Source organism: Aythya marila (assembly GCF_965140915.1).
Source record: "Aythya marila genome assembly, chromosome: 7".
In the NCBI taxonomy this organism is placed as follows: domain Eukaryota; kingdom Metazoa; phylum Chordata; class Aves; order Anseriformes; family Anatidae; genus Aythya; species Aythya marila.
The window spans coordinates 9,663,968-9,680,431 of record NC_139048.1 but is presented as its reverse complement, the minus strand read 5'-3'; the positions used below and the strand labels follow the sequence as shown (position 1 = coordinate 9,680,431).

Sequence of the window (16,464 nt, the reverse complement as noted above, 5' to 3'; positions counted from 1 at the left end):
AGAGAACTGTAATTTTTTCATAAAGAGCCACTCTTACGCAGACATTTGTTGTGAGTAATTGTACTTTTTGTTCCAGTACAAATAATTTATCTCTGTAAATGGAGAGGATGTTACAACATAGCTTGATATTCACACTGGTTTTTATTTAGTTTAATAGGAAACCTGTCAGAGCAATATTATTAGTAGAATTAGACTGCATTGATTTACAAGCATAAATTGATAAACATGAATGTCTATAGTATATAAGTATACACACGTACACTGTGTGTGTATTCATACACTGTATAGTGGTCTAGGATTAAGAGCCTGCAATGGGTCTTTTCTGCGGGAAATCTGTTTCATCTTGTTCCCCGTTCCTTTGTCTATTATTAAATATGCTGTGCAATAAAACATAATTCTGAGTCATTTAACTAAGCTGCTTTTTTTTTTAACCTGAAAAAGTGTTTCCATTTGAGGTTCAATAATAAAAATAGATAATATAGTCAGATTCAAACTAAGGTATATAAAAATTGGAGTACTAGTGACATGCTATAAAGATGCAGTCATCTATTAATAAGTTAGATCTGCTAGTAAAATAAGAAATCAGTTGTCACAACTAAAATATACAGAAAACATTCTGAAAACTTGTATATACAAAACCACTTCAGCTGTACAATCTTCGAGGAGAGGAATAGTAAACTTGTTTTTTTTCTTTATAATATAGACTTCTATGAAGTCATTCCCCTTTATTTCATGATGGTGTCTTAGATGTGGTTTAAAAGAGAATTTCACACTATTCTCTTTGTTTAATGTGACAGTGTGAGAAAGTGATCTTTATTCGTTCAAAAAACTCTGCATGTAGTCTATGTTTAGGTTCTTTTAATGTGTTTGTCTGTGATTTTTAAATGCTAAACATGTAAACAGATAAATTGTCAATGTTAATTCTGTATCCTGTCACACAACTGATCTTTCTTTCCTGCCATTTCTTTCCTTTTTATCTTTTTTGTGCGTTCATGTTGCAGTTGATAAAATTACGTGAAGAGGTGAGTACTTTCTTGCTTTTTGTTGTCTAGCTTTCCCTTTAAAGCTGAGTTTCTAAATCTGAAGTAGATCTTTTTGTTCATTGTTGCAGGGAAATCTACACAAAGCAAAAATATTGATTACATTGCTTTAAAATATTCACTGTTGTGCCTCTTTTTTCCTAATAATTGTATACTTACATAGGAATCTCTAGATCAAACCATAGAAATTAACATTCTTTGATAGCAGATTTTTTAAAGGCACTAGAAAAAGAAGAGGAAAAAAAAGGAAAACCTATTATTTGATCTTTGTTAGAATAGCATGATCAAATCAGGTACAGTAATAATCTTGTTTGCATCACAAAAATCTTTGATAGAATAAATACATTTGTACACTGGTATTGAAAGTGAAAGCATTGCTTTGGTTAAAACCTGTGCTGAAACACTGTAAGAATTACACAGTATTTTGTAATGTTTGGTGTGAGGTACTGAAGCAGCTTGTGTATTACAGTGGATATTGTATACCCACTGAAAATACAGTACAGGTAGACCTACGCACGCATATCAATATTTATTATTTATTTGTGCATGCTGTAGATCTGTAGGTGTAACACTAGAGATCAGTATTCCAGAACACCTTTCTTCCAGTTATAAAATGACTCATAAATATTTAGAGAGAGAAGTCTGTTTTAATGGTCAGTTCCTCAAATGTTTCAGTATATTTTCTGAAATTAATATCCTCTGTTACTGCTGTAGCAAAACAGGTATCTGAACTGTTTTTTTGTTTTGTGCTTTTTTTTTTTTTTTTTTTTTTTTTTTATTGTTTCCTGATAGCTGCCAAAGCCAAGGTCTCAATAAAGTCAGGATTACTTATGGGTCAGATTTTTGAAGGATTTCATATGGGGAGTTTGAACCAGTGAAGTATTTGAATAAATATATTTAGAAGCACGACTATTTTAACATCACATATTTGTCTGGTATCATCTTTTTGAAACAGTAATGAATTCTGAGCTCTGGAGAAAAGGATTTGTAAGTTTTAGAAATGGGGATGACAAAGAATTGTAAAGTAACCAGATTAAGGGCAATTACAGGGAATTCTTAGAAACAGTAAGATATTTGTGATATAAAGATTCTTTCAGCAGTTCCCTGAATGCTTTATTTTTCCTTCTTCTTGTGGAGCTGATATTAATATGTTAAAGCTACAGTGTAAAACAGCGGAAAAAAAAATAAAATAAACATGTAACCACATGAAAGCCCTCCCACCACTGCTGAGTTCCCCTCCCCAATAGTCCCAGTATTTAAACAGATGACAATATTGTTGCAAGGGTTTGTACAGCCTGATTTCCGAGATTACTTTCAGAAGAACAAGATTCATTTGTCCAACCCTTTAACAACACCTGCACGTCTGCTTCTGTGCTTTTGTAAAATAATATACTAGGATCATTTTTGCTTGCAAACAGTGATTATAGTTTTATAAACGTACGGATTCCTAATTTGTAAATTATTCTGAAAATTTAATCAGATATGAAGAATAAAGCTGCTACTTAACTACTCTTCTTTTTGAAATAGCTGTGCAGGCAAATGAGAAAATTTAGAATGTTACTGCACAGGGCTTGGACTTGGGAGCTATACTGAACTCAGGCATACATTTAGGAGCTTAGAATTACTCTCATTTTTTGACATTGCTTCTAGTATTTTCTTTTTTTCCTTGTTAGCCTCAGAAGTTACTTTCTCTGTATATTGTGAGAGCAGCAGCAAAGCAATCTAAATAAATGGATTTATCATTTTATCTAGATCAAAACTGAACAGGTAGAGAAAAATAATTTAGAAAACGATTGTTAGCATTCTGTTCTCTTCTACTTAAAGACCCACTATGCGTTGGATAGGCTGTAATTGCAATAGTGTTTTTACACTGAGTGCAAAATGCACATTCAAGTTTAAATGAAGGCTACTGTGGTGACTCAGGCATAATTCTTAACTCATCGCATAGTGAAACATCAAGGCATCCCCAATTATAGTTCTCCTAAGGAGGTATGAACAGATCTTAAAAGAAATTGTGGTTTGCCATACTGTTTGTTAATAAAACCTACGCTTCCTCTCATTACCGGGCTCTATTCTGGCACACACACCGTACACGGGATTGCACGGAGGCTGTGCCGCTCTGTCTTTTGAGCTCCTGAGATCTCAGTTTGAATCCAGCCCACATGGAATGACAAAATCTCTAGTGATAGCATGCCACTTTGCAAAACTTCCTTATATAACTCCAGATAGAAGCTGTTTCTGAAGCTGCAAGACGCACTGAATCACCTCACTACCCACCTCTCTGGGAGCACGGGATACTGTGGGAGAAGGAGTTTGGGGAGGGGTGGGGAGCAGTTGAAAGCATCAGCTGCTACTGCAGGGCACACATTTCCTGACCAAAGGGCTGTGTGCCTCCAAAGCCAAACCATGTAAATAACACCATCGTTTGTAATAAAAATTAGGTTTCATTACAGTATGGTTTTGGTGGAAAGGTTCTGAAATCAGGTAACAAACTGCTCTGAGTTAATGTTAGCACTGAGTTCGCCATGCTTTAGTATTCTAATTGCTCACAGTAGGACTGAACTGAACTGTGGGCTTACGACTTTCTTTTGAGATGAATTGTGGCTTATATAGTATATAAAAAAATATACAACTACATGAGAATTCTTTTTATTGGGTAGCTCTTCTGCACTGCAATGTGAAATCTGATTATTTTCCCCCTCTTCCATAGCATAGCAGGCTAGCCTTTTAATTTTTAGTATACCACTACAGCACTATACATCTGTTCTGCAATTATAATATTCTGGTCCTTGTGCCCACTCTTTCTCTGCCTATTTTTTTTTTTGTTGTTGTTAAATCTCCTGTGTTACCTTTTAGGATTGTTATCCTCTAAACTCCTTTGCTTCCCCCCCCCAGCATCTCTCCCACTTCTTCTTCTCTTTCTTGAGAGATACTGTGTAATAGTGTTAGGATTCTGATTTTTTTTTCCACAAAATTTAGAGTATTTAACACTAATTGTTCTTTAATTTTTATATTTATTTTTTTTTTTTGGGGGGGAGGGGTGGCCATATTTGGAGAAAGACACTGAAGGCTTACATGTGCTTTTTTTTTTTTTTTTTTTTTTCCCTAATGAGCAATGGTGAGGAACCAGAAGATGTTATGAAAAGGTGCCTTTTAATAATAATAAAAAAAAAATAGGTAAAATTAACACTAATTATCTAGATTGACCATGAGTCCTAAGAACATGCACCACTCTAGTTGCTGTCATGATTTCAATTACAGCTTTGTAACTTACGGTTTTAAATTTTATTAAGTGCTCGTGCTGATTTTTTTTTTCTTGGTGGCCTGCCCCCCGTGAATGCAAAAAGCTTTTTTGCAATTTACTCTTAACCTATCCACTGTGTATTAGACAAGTCTATTAATTATTATAGACTGTTATTGCAGCTTTCCTGACCTTCACATTGGGTCCTATCTGTGCTGATCTAAATGCATTGTTTTAATGATTTCCAAAAAAAAAAAAAAAAAAAAAAAAAGAGAGAGGGGAAAAAAAAAAAAGAAAAAAATTCAAGGCAAGCTTTGATGTGGCTTTAGCTGCCTCGATCGTCTGGCCGCATCTCAGAGATGTGTCACCTATGCCGGGAGGGAATAGGGAAATCACGTTTTGAATGGTAATGATAACATACTAATCACTTCCTTTCTTTGAAGATAGAAGCGAGATATTCTGTCAGCATCCCTGGCTGCTAGAGCTTGGAGGCACTGGTCTAGGTGTATTAGCTTAAGTGTGCATGTCAATACAGCTTGCATCTCCCAAGATCCATAGGGGCTCATTAGAGCAAGGTAGATCGTTTCGGTAGACAGCCACTCAGATAATATGTATGGCACCTCCTTTTTTTATTATTATTAGAAAGCATTTCTTCAAATTTTAAATGACATCTGTCAACAAGCCGAAGTTGTAGGAAATGTTTTTTGACAAATATCCAAAATGTTGTTTTGGGGTGAAAGGGGTGCTTGGAGAGGTGTGTGTGATTATTGTATAGTGAAGGGGGGGGGAGATTAAATTTTTGGTGGCTTGATTAGAGCTTGTCTAGGATCAAATTGCCAAAGGAAGCAAGCTTACATTTTGGGATGTTGGCATTTTAGATAGAAAATAAACTAGCAAAGGTAGTAATTTCACTTTTTCACTATTATAGACTCCCCAGGTGAAAATGTATTGGAAGAAGCATTTTTACTAGAGTTCATTGTTATATCATAAATGGGCAAATGACTTCTGGGAAAAATATCTTACGCCTCTGCATGTGTGTATTATTTATACATTCGTATATATATTTAGGCATAAGAGATGTAAATCAAGAAAACAGTGTTTTGTTTTTACATTTTTTACATCAAACAGTCTAAAGAATATTCATGCTGTTCAGTATTCTGTATGAATAGCTCGTTGTTTTTATCACCTCACTTGAGTAGTGCACATGAAGGAAGTATATCCTCTGCTGAAAATTAAGTTCATGTTAAAACACTTGCATTTAAAGTGATGGTTTCATGAAACAGTAGTTGAATAGAAATCATGGGTGCTTGCATACATATGTCATAGGGAAATCTGTTTTGGAAATACTCTTCAGACAGTTCTCACATATACTAGTCACATTCTGTGTTGTGAGTTCATGTAATAAGACTGAAGCATGTATTCCATGTTTCAAAACAGAAATGATTGGTACACATAATTATGATTGATCATAGAACCTGCTCCTTCCAGTGGTCCTTGTATATTTTACGGAAGAGCATGTTACATAGATATTTTTATGTTTTGGAATATAAAAGCACAATTAAAATGGGGGGGGGGGGGCGGGAGAGAACATTGTAGACTGCTGCCTGATTTTTTTTTTTTTTTTTTCCTCTCTCTCCCCTTTTCTATTTCAGAGGGCACATCTGCTCGATAACACAGAGAGGCTGGAAAGGTCATCTCGGAGACTAGAGGCTGGATACCAAATAGCAGTGGAAACCGGTAAGAATTCTGAGAGTGAGCAAATTGTCTTGCTTATGCACAGCAGTCTTCACAACACATGACATTTCAGGGAAACTTCAAAGGCGAAACAGAGACAGCAGCCCGAGATGTGGTTTACATATTGGGGAGACAATTGGGAGCTTATTTGCGCTTATCTTTTTTCAAGTTAAAAGGCATGACATCTACTGAAAACAGTTCCTGAGGTTTAAAAGTATACATCTGAAAAGAGATGGAATACTTTGTCTAAATTCTACATTTGTCTTAATATGCAGTTACATGTTGTCAGTTTACCCACCCGCAATGATTGCTAGCACACACTGCAGACTCCAGTTGTTTTTGTCTTTACTTTTATTCATATATGTAAAAAATATGATTTTAATAAGTATTTATATATTAACTACAGATGATATATAACAAGGTTATCAGCTCAATTTTGTTGCGATCAGTTCAGTAAGTGATTATACAGCTGTTTCGTGCACTCAAAGACATAAACAAACCATACTCCAAAATATACAGATGAAGTAAAATTAACAGAGAAAGCTACATTCAGGGTCAATTATAGAATTATTTTTTATTATCGACTACTACTCTGTAGTTGGTATTTTGAAAATGTTTTTACTAAATTTTGGCAGTTTATAGTTTGGGAGGAGGAAGAGGGGTGTTTGTTTTTTCTTGTTGTTGATTTTGGTTTTTGTTGTTTAAACTGGCAATAGTTAAGCTTTCAAAGTCTAATCCCTTTAAATAAAGCTTATGTGAAGTTACAGAAAGTTGCAGAAAATGTCTGTTTTAACAGTGAAGTAATTTTCTGGCAGCAAGTTCCAATTAATTGATATATTCCAATATCCTTTTAGAATCCAAGCTTTATTTAAGAGGTAAATTAAGTTGAGCCCTTGTAGAGTGTATGGCTGTGCTAAATGAGCAGTATTACTAAAGTGCCTGCATTTTAATTATTCTGGACTTCTTGCTCTGAACAACAATGAAATCTAAGTATGGAACAGACAGTGTAGATTTTGGAGGGGACAGGGAAAATTACTAATGCATCATCTGCTGAAATAAGATTTAGAGATGGACATGTGATAACAATTAAATTTGCTTTGCTGCAGATTTTCAATTCAGTTCCATCAATGATCATAGCACGTGGTGGTGTTTTTTTTTTTTTTTTTTTAGAACCACTATTTTAAATTGATCCAAAATGATGTGCTGTAGTTGAGTCTGGATCTTTCACAAGGAAACTGTACACATAAATTCAGCCTGATCTTTTAGGGGAAGGGATATCTAATATCCTTTTTCACTCCATTTGGAATATGATTTGTAGGGATGGTGATCACGTTAACTTCCATTGCTCATCTCCATGGTGATTTCTGAGAAATATGATTGGAGGGCCAATGTATATTTTCATGGCAAAGGTGGTTTTTGGTATCAAAAAGCAGGTACAATTACTGAATTACACTCAGTCCTATCTTTGTGTTGGTCTTCAGTTTTCATAATAAGCTATGCATGTATATATAGTTCTTGTTGCCTAAGCTCTGTGAAGACTAGTTGTGTAGCTATATATGGCATATTAGTATTAAATAATTTGGGCATGATGGCTCTGAAAACATATTAGTATCACTTTAATGTAGATTTTTGCAGAAGATTTTTTATGGGAACAAATTAATTATATTTAGTTTCTGCCATGGATCAAGATGATTCTAGGTATGAGTGAGCATAGATTAGTGCAATGAGAGAATTTATTTTTGGAGTTACTGTATGATCACTCTGTGTTGAGATGTCTTGTTAAAATAAAACATTCTGCGGTTTCAATTCATCATTCAGTTAACTTCTTAGAGCATGTCTTGCCCTGATACTTACTGTTGTTGCATTAAAAATCTTCTCTACTTTGCTGAGTCCAGCAAAATAAAATTAAAGCATCTTCCATGTGAGGAAAGGTTGAGAAAGCTGGGATTGTTCAGTCTGGAGAAGAGAAGGCTCAGGGAGATCTTAACCATGTGTAGAAATAGCTGATGGGAGGGAATGAAGAAGGGAAAGCCACTCTTCTCACCAATGGCAAGTGGCAGGACAAGAGGCAAGGGGAACAATTAAAACCTGTGAAATGCTATCCAAACATAAGAAAACACTTTTTTTGTATAGTGGGTGTGTTCAAACACTGAAATAGGTAACCCATCCAGATATGGTTTATCTATTTCTGAAGATAATAAAAATACAACTGGACACAGTCCCTGGTTCTAGGCAGCCCTGCTTGAGCAGGGGGTTGGACTAGATGATCTCAAGAGGTCTCGTCCCACCTCAGCCACTCTGTGATTCTTTGAAGATGAAGATGCAAAGGTGACAACCCTTAAATATCTATTCCACTTTCTTTATGTGATGTCTTTTCATAATTATGGATGTGTATGCTCCTTATTGTAATGAAGCTGGATCATTTTCACCTCTGGAATGAATCAAATTTGGGACTTTCTTATTACCTTCATCAGCAAAAATTCATATACTGTTTTAACCTGCCCCTGTGATCATCTAAAGATTAATCTGACATCACGTAACTAATTTAATGCAATTTTGCATTACCATTCCTGAAACTTACCATGAGAAATTAGAAGCTTTTTTGCTTTTTGCATCTCTAAATTGATAAGCCCTTTCATCTTACGTGCAGTTGTTCATACAAGCTGAGATCTGTTGGAAGGTCTGAATTCCTCCTTTAAGCAGTGCCATTGTTGCATAGGCTTCAGAGGAGTCTGAATTGGATGCCACTTGTGTCACCATCTCTAAGACACAATTGACACTGGCTGTCAGGTTTTCAGAGGCTGTTGGCTATCACTTGTTTTTACCAAGGATGCTTAAATCTATGCCTAAACCTTCTGAATGACTAAGTGAATTTTAGTATATGTTAACCAGTTCCATAGTACTCAAGGCCTGTTGTAAAGAGAATGTTATCCTAAATGCTCTCAGGGGTATGCTGCAAATGTAACAGGCATTTGAGTAGCTGATGAGTAGGCAAGTTCAGAAGAGCATTTGGATTTTAAATGATTGAGTTGTACAGCACAAACACACATGAGGGACAGCTCTCAGGACATATAAGGAAAACCACTGGCTGCTTGAATCTTGAAGGTCCCTGTTGTTTCTACCATGTAGGACAAGTACTAATAAAGGCTTGTAATAATGTGGAGTGTGCTCATCTGCTTGCTTTTAATCCAAATATTGTTTTGAAAAAATATTATTCACCATTATTTTTCTATTCTTATCAGCTTTGATGTAAACAAACAAGTTTACAGCTTGTTCCAACACCACTTGTTTACTCGTGATATTAAAACCTAGAATGGCTAATCATCATTTTGCAGTATTCACCGTGATGTAGTACTTGAATTATCACCCTATGGCTGTGTGTATCGTGTTTTAATTTGTTAACTGTGATTTCTGAGTGATCCCTTCTCTCCGTATCTCTGTGTTCCATAAACTTCACATCTGGACTCAAATGTACAGCATTATTTAGTTTATAGGTGATTAAATGCAATGTGTTAACAGACTTCCCGAGCTCATCCTCTGTGTCTGTTGGGCTTGAGCTAGAGCCCTATGTAGTTAATTTCAGATCATTTAGTCTGACCATACAGCCTCCATGTATGAAAAGATTTTCAAAATGCATGAAATTTGCTGGTTTCAGTCTAATGGAGAGTCCTTTGAATTATTCCTAATCAATCACAAAATTCTTCCTGGTTTAGAGGGGGGGATATTTTAATTTGTTTCCCCATGCACAGATTTTCACAACATCAAAATGAATTCTAGAGCTTCCTTATTTTCCCTGCAGAGTGTAACATAGTAAGGTATCCCTTTCTCTGACAAGTCTTATATTTTTTTGCTACAGACAGAACTATTTTAGATGAGAAATAGTTTAAAATTCTCCATTTAATTAATCTGCAGAGATAAAAATTAGTGTGCAATTGTAAACCACTAGATCAAGAAAAAGAAGAAACCTTGTTGTGGGGGTCCATGGTAATCTGCATTTGTATTGTTTTCTGTAAGTTCTTCTCAACAACCAGATACTTTCTAGGGAGGGAAAAAAAAGTTGTTGTTTATATAGAGACTTCAACTCATTTCTTTACAATGAAAGAGATGCAACCATTGAATACTGTGCAGGGTTTTGTGGCAAAACCACATTACAACAGGTGTTTGAGGTACTTTTTTTTTTTCTTCATGAACCTTAGATATTTCTGCAGCCTTCGGTACATGTAATCTGAGAATAAGTGTTGAACTTGCATTTATTGCTTATGTCTACTGGATTTTATGGTGCGTCTCTAAGTATCTTTTTGATATCTGAGTTACTAGAAGAGTTTGTAGTTTGTGCTAATATATTTATTCTTTTCACTAAATCTTAAAACTTAGTCTTGGCTTCTGTTTTTCTTCCCTTTCCTAATGCGTAAACATGGTGCTTTTTAAAGCAAAGAAATTAGAAGAGAAAAACTCTATTCTTCTAATTATAGAGTCTTGACTAGAGGTTGGTTAAAATATTTTTCCAATCCTTCTTACTATTTGGAAATCTGAGAAATATGCAATTCTGGAGCAGTTAAAGGAGAAATATATCTGAGCAATTGACAGAACCACCCATATATGACATGAATAATTCTCAGTGCTAGGAGATCCAAGCAAATTTCAGTGGCTTTCACCTGTTGTAATGAACCTCCCTTTGTGAAGGGAACCATAAATATATAATGTAATGTAGTGGTAGCCTAGCTGACAGGCAGATGGTCAGACCTTCCCCCAAAGTATGAGCACCCTTCTGGGTGCGGAAAGCAAATGAGAGTTTCATGAGACAAGGAAGTGTGTTTAGTTTGTAGTGAAATAGTAATTATTGTCTTATCTGGATGCAGAACTGAGTGAAAGTAGTTAAGGGATCAGTGAAAAAGCATTAAAAGTTTTTTTTGAAATCCTGAAGGTTCAAAGACATTAGCAGGAATAAGGAACTATTTTAATACCACTTTAGTAAGTCTCTTGCCAGATGTGACTAGCAGAACTTAATGTACTAGCACATTGTCCTCAGCATCACGTAACAGGTTGGGATTCCTGACTTGTTTTATTGATAGTCCAACCCAAACCTGAAGTTCCTGCCATGAAAGACTTTCTTGCCCCATATGTCATGGGGTGCTGTTCAGAGGTCACAAATGAGATGTACACCAGAGCTGACATAAGATATGTGAAACTTTAAAAATTGAAATAATTCACTAACCTGATTCCATTCCATTACAGCTGCTAAGCTAGGGGCTTGATTTACAAGCAGACAATAGAGTAAGTGTTGCCATGATCCAAACTAAAAAGTGCTTAGCTTAGGGAAAAAAAAATAAATGGCTCTAGCATCCAGTGTTAATTTAACAAACAAACCCTAATATTTATACAAGTAAGGCTATATTAGACTAGTGTCAAGGGTACTGCTTCATTTGTGTTGTAATATTGTATACTTAGTAATTTGTTTGTGTTAGCTTAACATCACTAGACCTTCATATCCATGTTCTGTCTTCAGGTGCATGCATATTCCAATTACATTTGAGCTGCAAATAACTAAGAGTATGGAAATGGAAACCAAGTTTTGAAAATCAGGACCTTGCTTCTAGTGCCCCTTGCTTTAAATAAAAAGTCTATTCCTGTCCCAGATATTTACAGTTAATATCTACCTATTTCATCTCTAATGAATTATTCATACATGTATATGTGAATACTGTATGTAAAACCTTTCATTAGAGAAAGAGGGCTTCTCAGTTCTGGAGCATATACCAATATCTCCTTCTCAGGTGTTTCTTTGATATGCCAGAACATCTTTCTACTGAAATCTTAATCCAAAGTTTCTGCAGTGAAATGAGTTTTTATGCAGTTTCCAGTCACCATCAGAGAGAACTGTTTCATGATCCCTGTTTCTTCTGCTAGCAATGGTATTTCATGTTTCATATATAATTTTTTTTCTTTGCTGGCTGATTTCTATTAAAATCTGTTTATTGTTTCAGAAATTCATTTTGAAGTGGCATATTGAATTCCTACATCCCTAAGCCCTCTGCCCTTCTTCGAAGTCCAAGCTTTAAAGTGAGGAGGAGGAAGAAATATGCAGACAGATTTTTGTTTCTGAGGATGTCAGGCCTCAGGAGTATCCCGGATGCCTGGTTGTGGAGGGAAACATGTTAGGGTAGAGAGGTACTGCCTTGTAACGAGCAGAAGCAGCATCAGGAGGTTATGGAGACACCAAAATACTGTTCCAATTCCTTAGTGGTTTACAGCATGGTTGTTACACTAGTGAAGTGTTTTTTACAAGTTCAGTTTGAATATTGCTTGCTTGCTGGTTTGTTGCTTGTCTAATCACCAAGCTGCCATCAAATGCTGCCACCTCCTCTGTCCTGGCACTCTCATCCTCCTTCCCTTCAGCATTCCCAGCTCTGACCTTCCTAGCTCTGTCTCCAATTTCATCTTTAATACTTTGCCTTTTCCAGATACTCCTGCATGTTTATGCGAATTCTGGCACAATCCCCATTTTCCTTAGCTTTGTGTTTCCTGTTGAAGATTTGATTCAGCAGCAGTTATGGGTATTGGGTGTTTGTGGTCAGGAAAAGTTCACCCAGTAAAAAACTCCCACCTTGTCTAGAGGTTTTCAAAGACCGTTCTCTCTGTATTTGTGTATGTTGTTTCAAATGCAGGATATCTGAAAATGCGTTCTGAAGTATCAACAATCTGTTTGTTTGAGATATGGGTATAGATAGGTTGTTTGAGTATATTCATATATTTGTACATATGTAAAATGCTTACTGTTACCCTGGTCTGTTATCAAGCATTTTAAGGCAGAAATAAATGACAGATAAAACACTGGATTTGTTTGGAATATGCCCATGGGCCAACCTTTCAATTCCACTTTCTTTGTACAGGATCTCCTAATGGGACTCTGCCCATGATAAAGCCTGTAGTAGGAGTTCATTGGTATTGCTCAGATTGTATGCTTTGCTTTCTTAGTCATGTAAAAATGGTGCAGGTCAGAACAGTGGTACCACAAAGTAAGGAAACAGTGACTTTTCACTAGTGAAGTATCATCTGCTAACTGCTTCAGGGTACCAAAAATACTTTAAAACCTTGGGGGGAGAAGACTTTTCCAAATCCTTCTTTCAGGAGAAAAAGATAACTTATTTTCTAGAGTTTCTCAAATTCTATGCAGTATTGTAAGATCACTTCCGTTAAAAGCTTATCTTTTGGGTACTCAGCACCTTTTTACTTGAATTCCAAGAAAATGGATGCTTATCTGTTCACTTCCATAGGTTTGGGATTATACCATTAATACAGCAAATAAGGAATGTCATATCTGTTCAGTAGTTCAGATTTGCTAAGGTATAATAGGTAAGAATGATCCGAATTTGGCCATTTTGTCTGCTGTCCTTGGAGAAGTCACCGTTTAATGTTAGTTAATGCTCAGTAATTCATTATTGTGCTTCATATCACAGGAAAGCTCAACTTCAGTCTTATTAGGAGCAGGAATTCAGTGGAAATAAGGTTGCTTGAGACTGATATTTGGATGAGCAAAACATTACGATATTTTCTTAAAGAGACTTCATTATATATAATGGACACATAATTTTCAGATTGTGAATTTTATTCAATGACATCATGATGGAAACACTGTTTTAGAAACTAGGGATTTTGTGCTTAAGTACTTCCCATATGCATTCCAGACAAATAGTCTAATAGATTGAAATATGTATATATTTTTACAAATACCTTGTGCTTGCATAACACCTGTGAATAATATTAGCATCTGAATTATAACTGTCTGAACTCAGAAAGTAGCTTTTAAAACATTATTTTACATGCACAGTATTGGACAATCTCTAGAGTGCAGATTGTTCTACAGGAAATAACCTCTTACTGAATCACTGAAAACAGTGTCAATGTCATCTTTGGTGCTGACCCTCTTTCTCTAATTTATTTACTGGTACAGGATGGTGTTCATTGATGGAGATATTCGTTGTACCTTACTCCAAAGTCCATAGCAAAGCTTTTGTAGACTTATGTCCTAATAAAAACTTGAAGGTTTCAAGTGGTCTAAAGTTATACTACCTGCACCTTTCACTCTTGAAATAATTTAGCTACAGGGAGGTTTCCCGCTCTGGTCACACTTCAGAATTTCTTGTCCAGTTCTAAAATGCTAGTACTTAAAATGTTGAGTAGTGTAACTGATGCTCAAGCTTCAGGTTTTCAAATGTTCATTTAATTTTCACCTTTAGCCTTCTCTGGATTTATTTTATAGTTTGCAAACATCTTAGTTTGGAATAGGGACCTGTTAAGATGAATGTCACTTGTCACAGGAAGTATATGTTTTTGCCTTAGTTCATCATCAGGTAAGGCAAAGCAAGAAGAGAAGGTGAACGGTATAAAGATGAATGAACAGTAGCTGTTGTTTCTAATAGTCTGAGTAAGCTTTCCGTCTGCCTTGGCATGGCAAAGAGATAATGAAAAAGGTCTGAAGTTTGTCTTTCTTCCAAATATATAATCTCCTTCCTCATTTGTACAACATTCTCAGCCACAGTTCTTAGGTGTCACTGAGAGATGTCAGGATTGTTTCTAACATACTCACATTGTCTTTATAATTCCATAAAACCTGTTTGACAGATGGACAAAAAAAAATAATTAATTTTGCCTATAGCAAGGAGATGTTCAGCTTGTGTTGGCCTAAGAGGCATTATTGGTCAGGTTTCATATTCCCTGAGAAAAATAAATTGTAGAGAAGCTGAACAAAAAGTTTTAGATAGTTACAAATTGTTAGCTGGCAATAGTTAGGATAGTTAGCTTTTAATGGATAGAATAAAAATCCTGATATATTGTCCCTAGATACTTTATGCTTTTACCTGATTTTTCCTCTTCTTCCATCCTATACAATACAAGTTTCTTTAGAAATTCTACCCAATGAAATTAATTGATTCCAAGTGATGCTGGCTTTGCAATGGCAGTCTGTCTGTCACAACCTTTTAAAGAGCACAAGTGAACAGAATTACAACTACAGATTGTAATTAAATCACCAAATGAATTTGGTGATTTAATTCTCCATAGAACATAAGCTGCATATTTCATTAAAAAAGTAGACTTTGAGTTATCATTTTGGATGCCTAAGTAAACAACCTGACTTTCAGTAGTTTTTAATAGATTTTTCACTACATGGGCACCGATGATTTTGCACAGCATGAGGTCTTGTTGGGCAAAGACTCTTTATATACAACTTACATCAAGAAGAAAAGTTGATGAGCTTAGACTTGAAAAAAATAAAATACACCTTAGTTGTTTTTGTTTCTTATATATTTCTTGTTTGAAGCCTTCTACCTCTACTTCCTGTCAGGATAACAGTGTTTTCCTCCAATTGCACTAGAGAACAAAGTTTAACATTAAAAAATTATTTGTATTGAACATGCTTTTCTAGGTAAAGTCAATATCAAAGGGTTCTCATGGTAGATCATCTTTCAAGTGCAGCATTTTGCCCTTTTACAACTTAGGACTGAAGAATTATTGTTACACAAAAAACCTTTTTTCTTTTGGTAGAAGTAAGGGGGGAGAAAAGCTCCAGACTCTGTCCTGAAGCAAGACATAGAAACAGATGGTTGAAAAACATCATTCTCACCCAAGTATAGAAAGACGGTAGAGTGACTCTTTCTTCATCTAGTTTAAATCATATCATACAGTATTTTATTCTAATGATTTTACTACCATGCTTTTAAAATATATATTTTTTGCTATAATTAGTGGCATTTCTAGAGTAAATATATTATCAAAATGTATGTTGCATGTGCAAACATGCAATTTTGGTGAAGTACTGGAGATTTTTGCTAGTGTTACAGTTGAGGACATGACCTCTGATTTATACAAGTATAATGCCATCCAAGTCCCTGTTTGGATCTCTTCAGCTGGATCTTGTTAGTACTATCTCACTTTTAAACAATTAGACTCATTTAGGCCTAGTAGCCTGTAATGTGAAATTTTCTTGAGTACTATGTAAGTAAATTATGTATACTGTAAAACTGAAATTTCTACATTTCTTGTCGAAGGACTCAAGTTCAGTGTAGGATATGCTTTCCTGTCCATCTTCACTTCACGTTAAAGTGAGTTCAGCTGCTGATTTGCAGTCTTCTTTCTGGACTAACATATGCAATTTTGAGTTGTTATAGTCTTGTTTTGAGATGCTAGTGCTAGTGCGAGCGTTCTAAGGAACCAGAACCACAAAACCATTTTCCACGTCTTTGAAAACTACAATTTTGAAAATAATTTCATTTCAGTCTGTCCTAGGTCACTTACATGCATTTCTCTTCTCTTCTTTGTATCTTTTCTTGGCACAGCAGTGCCGCCTTGCCTTCTTCATACTAACTCATTTAAATTAGTGGGGCTCCTTCTACTGGTTCTGTGATGTTTGTGTTCCATATTTTGCCAACTCTTCCGTTGGTGCTAATTTCC

At 35.5% G+C, this 16,464-nt stretch overlaps 1 protein-coding gene across 4 annotated transcripts in view; it reads left to right on the top strand.

Moving 5' to 3' along the window:
* The window catches only part of VTI1A (vesicle transport through interaction with t-SNAREs 1A), a 271,732-nt gene that overhangs the window by 60,291 nt on the left and 194,977 nt on the right, over positions 1-16,464 (top strand). For 2 of the 4 annotated variants that reach the window (XM_082764720.1, XM_082764718.1), the window contains exons 5-6: positions 1,002-1,022; positions 5,934-6,018. In XM_082764720.1, the coding sequence (XP_082620846.1) occupies positions 1,002-1,022; positions 5,934-6,018 (106 nt within the window). The remainder of the gene's footprint in view (positions 1-1,001; positions 1,023-5,933; positions 6,019-16,464) is intronic. The other 2 variants (XM_082764721.1, XM_082764719.1) reach the window with 1 other exon arrangement.